We start from the raw sequence: 6,519 nt of genomic DNA, 5'->3' as shown, positions 1-6,519 counted from the left end.
TCCTTCTCTACTACACCTGCTGACATTTCTTCCACCAATACACCTGCTGAACTTTCCTCCATCACTACACCTGCTGAACTTTCCTCCACCACTACACCTGCTGAACTTTCCTTCTCTACTACACCTCCAGAACTTTCCTTCTCTACTACAACTGCTGACATTTCTTCCACCAATACACCTGCAGAACTTTCCTCCACCACTACACCTCCAGAAATTTCCTCCACCAATACACCTCCAGAACTTTCCTCCACCACTACACCTGCTGAACTTTCCTCCACCACGACACCTGCTGAACTTTCCTCCACCACTACACCTGCTGAACTTTCCTTTTCTACTACACCTGCTGACATTTCTTCCACCAATACACCTGCAGAACTTTCCTCCACCACAACACCTGCTGAACTTTCCTCCACCACTACACCTGCTGAACTTTCCTTCTCTACTACACATCCAGAACTTTCCTCAACCACTACACCTGCAGAACTTTCCTCCACCACTACACCTGCAGAACTTTCCCCCACCACTACACCTGAAGAACTTTCCTCCACAACAACACCTCCAGAACTTTCCTCCACCACTACACCTGCAGAACTTTCCTCCACCAATACACCTGCAGAACTTTCCTCCACCACTACACCTGCAGAACTTTCCTTCTCTACTACACCTCCAGAACTTTCCTTCTCTACTACACCTGCTGACATTTCTTCCACCAATACACCTGCAGAACTTTCCTCCACCACTACACCTGCAGAACTTTCCTTCTCTACTACACCTCCAGAACTTTCCTTCTCTACTACACCTCCAGAACTTTCCTCAACCACTACACCTGCAGAACTTTCCTCCACCACTACACCTGCAGAACTTTCCTCCACCACTACATCTGCAGAACTTTCCTCCACCACTACACCAGCAGAACTTTCCTCCACAACAACACCTCCAGAACTTTCCTCCTCTACTACACCTGCTGACATTTCTTCCACCACTACACCTGCAGAACTTTTCTCCACCACTACACCTGCAGAACTTTCCTTCTCTACTACACCTGCAGAACTTTCCTTCTCTACTACACCTGCTGAACTTTCCTCCACCACTAGACCTGCAGAACCTTCCTCCACCAATACACCTGCAGAACTTTCCTCCACCACTACACCTCCAGAACTTTCCTCCACCAATACACCTGCAGAACTTTCTTCCACCACTACACCTGCTGAACTTTCCTTCTCTACTACACCTGCTGAACTTTCCTCCACCACTACACCTGCTGAACTTTCCTTCTCTACTACACCTGCTGACATTTCCTCCATCACTACACCTGCAAAACTTTCCTCCACCACTACACCTGCTGAAATTTCCTTCTCTACTACACCTGCTGACATTTCTTCCACCAATACACCTGCAGAACTTTCCTTCTCTACTACACCTCCAGAACTTTCCTTCTCTACTACACCTGCTGACATTTCTTCCACCAATACACCTGCTGAACTTTCCTCCATCACTACACCTGCTGAACTTTCCTCCACCACTACACCTGCTGAACTTTCCTTCTCTACTACACCTCCAGAACTTTCCTTCTCTACTACAACTGCTGACATTTCTTCCACCAATACACCTGCAGAACTTTCCTCCACCACTACACCTCCAGAAATTTCCTCCACCAATACACCTCCAGAACTTTCCTCCACCACTACACCTGCTGAACTTTCCTCCAACACGACACCTGCTGAACTTTCCTCCACCACTACACCTGCTGAACTTTCCTTTTCTACTACACCTGCTGACATTTCTTCCACCAATACACCTGCAGAACTTTCCTCCACCACAAAACCTGCTGAACTTTCCTCCACCACTACACCTGCTGAACTTTCCTTCTCTACTACACATCCAGAACTTTCCTCAACCACTACACCTGCAGAACTTTCCTCCACCACTACACCTGCAGAACTTTCCCCCACCACTACACCTGCAGAACTTTCCTCCACAACAACACCTCCAGAACTTTCCTCCACCACTACACCTGCAGAACTTTCCTCCACCAATACACCTGCAGAACTTTCCTCCACCACTACACCTGCAGAACTTTCCTCCACCAATACACCTGCAGAACTTTCCTCCACCACTACACCTGCAGAACTTTCCTTCTCTACTACACCTCCAGAACTTTCCTTCTCTACTACACCTGCTGACATTTCTTCCACCAATACACCTGCAGAACTTTCCTCCACCACTACACCTGCAGAACTTTCCTTCTCTACTACACCTCCAGAACTTTCCTTCTCTACTACACCTCCAGAACTTTCCTCAACCACTACACCTGCAGAACTTTCCTCCACCACTACACCTGCAGAACTTTCCTCCACCACTACATCTGCAGAACTTTCCTCCACCACTACACCAGCAGAACTTTCCTCCACAACAACACCTCCAGAACTTTCCTCCTCTACTACACCTGCTGACATTTCTTCCACCACTACACCTGCAGAACTTTTCTCCACCACTACACCTGCAGAACTTTCCTTCTCTACTACACCTGCAGAACTTTCCTTCTCTACTACACCTGCTGAACTTTCCTCCACCACTAGACCTGCAGAACCTTCCTCCACCAATACACCTGCAGAACTTTCCTCCACCACTACACCTCCAGAACTTTCCTCCACCAATACACCTGCAGAACTTTCTTCCACCACTACACCTGCTGAACTTTCCTTCTCTACTACACCTGCTGACATTTCCTCCATCACTACACCTGCAAAACTTTCCTCCACCACTACACCTGCTGAAATTTCCTTCTCTACTACACCTGCTGACATTTCTTCCACCAATACACCTGCAGAACTTTCCTTCTCTACTACACCTCCAGAACTTTCCTTCTCTACTACACCTGCTGACATTTCTTCCACCAATACACCTGCTGAACTTTCCTCCATCACTACACCTGCTGAACTTTCCTCCACCACTACACCTGCTGAACTTTCCTTCTCTACTACACCTCCAGAACTTTCCTTCTCTACTACAACTGCTGACATTTCTTCCACCAATACACCTGCAGAACTTTCCTCCACCACTACACCTCCAGAAATTTCCTCCACCAATACACCTCCAGAACTTTCCTCCACCACTACACCTGCTGAACTTTCCTCCAACACGACACCTGCTGAACTTTCCTCCACCACTACACCTGCTGAACTTTCCTTCTCTACTACACCTGCTGACATTTCTTCCACCAATACACCTGCAGAACTTTCCTCCACCACAAAACCTGCTGAACTTTCCTCCACCACTACACCTGCTGAACTTTCCTTCTCTACTACACATCCAGAACTTTCCTCAACCACTACACCTGCAGAACTTTCCTCCACCACTACACCTGCAGAACTTTCCCCCACCACTACACCTGCAGAACTTTCCTCCACAACAACACCTCCAGAACTTTCCTCCACCACTACACCTGCAGAACTTTCCTCCACCAATACACCTGCAGAACTTTCCTCCACCACTACACCTGCAGAACTTTCCTCCACCAATACACCTGCAGAACTTTCCTCCACCACTACACCTGCAGAACTTTCCTTCTCTACTACACCTCCAGAACTTTCCTTCTCTACTACACCTGCTGACATTTCTTCCACCAATACACCTGCAGAACTTTCCTCCACCACTACACCTGCAGAACTTTCCTTCTCTACTACACCTCCAGAACTTTCCTTCTCTACTACACCTCCAGAACTTTCCTCAACCACTACACCTGCAGAACTTTCCTCCACCACTACACCTGCAGAACTTTCCTCCACCACTACATCTGCAGAACTTTCCTCCACCACTACACCAGCAGAACTTTCCTCCACAACAACACCTCCAGAACTTTCCTCCTCTACTACACCTGCTGACATTTCTTCCACCACTACACCTGCAGAACTTTTCTCCACCACTACACCTGCAGAACTTTCCTTCTCTACTACACCTGCAGAACTTTCCTTCTCTACTACACCTGCTGAACTTTCCTCCACCACTAGACCTGCAGAACCTTCCTCCACCAATACACCTGCAGAACTTTCCTCCACCACTACACCTCCAGAACTTTCCTCCACCAATACACCTGCAGAACTTTCTTCCACCACTACACCTGCTGAACTTTCCTTCTCTACTACACCTGCTGAACTTTCCTCCACCACTACACCTGCTGAACTTTCCTTCTCTACTACACCTGCTGACATTTCCTCCATCACTACACCTGCAAAACTTTCCTCCACCACTACACCTGCTGAAATTTCCTTCTCTACTACACCTGCTGACATTTCTTCCACCAATACACCTGCAGAACTTTCCTTCTCTACTACACCTCCAGAACTTTCCTTCTCTACTACACCTGCTGACATTTCTTCCACCAATACACCTGCTGAACTTTCCTCCATCACTACACCTGCTGAACTTTCCTCCACCACTACACCTGCTGAACTTTCCTTCTCTACTACACCTCCAGAACTTTCCTTCTCTACTACAACTGCTGACATTTCTTCCACCAATACACCTGCAGAACTTTCCTCCACCACTACACCTCCAGAAATTTCCTCCACCAATACACCTCCAGAACTTTCCTCCACCACTACACCTGCTGAACTTTCCTCCAACACGACACCTGCTGAACTTTCCTCCACCACTACACCTGCTGAACTTTCCTTTTCTACTACACCTGCTGACATTTCTTCCACCAATACACCTGCAGAACTTTCCTCCACCACAAAACCTGCTGAACTTTCCTCCACCACTACACCTGCTGAACTTTCCTTCTCTACTACACATCCAGAACTTTCCTCAACCACTACACCTGCAGAACTTTCCTCCACCACTACACCTGCAGAACTTTCCCCCACCACTACACCTGCAGAACTTTCCTCCACAACAACACCTCCAGAACTTTCCTCCACCACTACACCTGCAGAACTTTCCTCCACCAATACACCTGCAGAACTTTCCTCCACCACTACACCTGCAGAACTTTCCTTCTCTACTACACCTCCAGAACTTTCCTTCTCTACTACACCTGCTGACATTTCTTCCACCAATACACCTGCAGAACTTTCCTCCACCACTACACCTGCAGAACTTTCCTTCTCTACTACACCTCCAGAACTTTCCTTCTCTACTACACCTCCAGAACTTTCCTCAACCACTACACCTGCAGAACTTTCCTCCACCACTACACCTGCAGAACTTTCCTCCACCACTACATCTGCAGAACTTTCCTCCACCACTACACCAGCAGAACTTTCCTCCACAACAACACCTCCAGAACTTTCCTCCTCTACTACACCTGCTGACATTTCTTCCACCACTACACCTGCAGAACTTTCCTTCTCTACTACACCTGCAGAACTTTCCTTCTCTACTACACCTCCAGAACTTTCCTCAACCACTACACCTGCTGAACTTTCCTCCACCACTACACCTGCAGAACTTTCCTCCACCACTACACCTGCAGAAGTTTCCTCCACCACTACACCTGCTGAACTTTCCTTCTCTACTACACCTCCAGAACATTCCTTCTCTACTACACCTGCTGACATTTCTTCCACCAATACACCTGCAGAACTTTCCTCCACCACTACACCTCCAGAAATTTCCTCCACCAATACACCTCCAGAACTTTCCTCCACCACTACACCTGCTGAACTTTCCTCCACCACGACACCTGCTGAACTTTCCTCCACCACTACACCTGCTGAACTTTCCTTCTCTAGTACACCTGCTGACATTTCTTCCACCAATACACCTGCAGAACTTTCCTCCACCACTACACCTCCAGAACTTTCCTCCACCACTACACCTGCTGAACTTTCCTTCTCTACTACATCTCCAGATCTTTCCTCAACCACTACACCTGCAGAACTTTCCTCCACCACTACACCTCCAGAACTTTCCTCCACCACTACACCTGCTGAACTTTCCTTCTCTACTACATCTCCAGATCTTTCCTCAACCACTACACCTGCTGACATTTCTTCCACCAATACACCTGCAGAACTTTCCTCCACCACTACACCTCCAGAACTTTCCTCCACCACTACACCTGCTGAACTTTCCTTCTCTACTACATCTCCAGATCTTTCCTCAACCACTACACCTGCAGAACTTTCCTCCACCACTACACCTGCAGAACTTTCCTCCACAACAACACCTCCAGAACTTTCCTCCACCACTACACCTGCAGAACTTTCCTCCACCAATACACCTGCAGAACTTTCCTCCACCACTACACCTGCAGAACTTTCCTTCTCTACTACACCTCCAGAACTTTCCTTCTCTACTACACCTGCTGACATTTCTTCCACCAATACACCTGCAGAACTTTCCTCCACCACTACACCTGCAGAAGTTTCCTCCACCACTACACCTGCTGAACTTTCCTTCTCTACTACACCTCCAGAACATTCCTTCTCTACTACACCTGCTGACATTTCTTCCACCAATACACCTGCAGAACTTTCCTCCACCACTACACCTGCAGAACTTTCCTTCTCTACT

General features: G+C 47.8%; 1 protein-coding gene across 1 annotated transcript; it reads left to right on the top strand.

The window, feature by feature from the left end:
* Positions 1 to 1,713: 1,713 nt before the first annotated feature.
* Positions 1,714 to 3,105, top strand: LOC127650791 (putative uncharacterized protein ENSP00000383309; the record flags this gene model as incomplete). Its single annotated transcript, XM_052136429.1, has 2 exons — positions 1,714 to 1,800; positions 3,013 to 3,105. Coding segments are annotated over 2 exons (180 nt in total), but the record flags the coding sequence as incomplete, so codon positions are not given.
* Positions 3,106 to 6,519: the final 3,414 nt, after the last annotated feature.

Source organism: Xyrauchen texanus, chromosome 10, assembly GCF_025860055.1.
Source record: "Xyrauchen texanus isolate HMW12.3.18 chromosome 10, RBS_HiC_50CHRs, whole genome shotgun sequence".
NCBI lineage: Eukaryota > Metazoa > Chordata > Actinopteri > Cypriniformes > Catostomidae > Xyrauchen > Xyrauchen texanus.
This window is presented reverse-complemented; position numbering and strand designations above follow the sequence as displayed.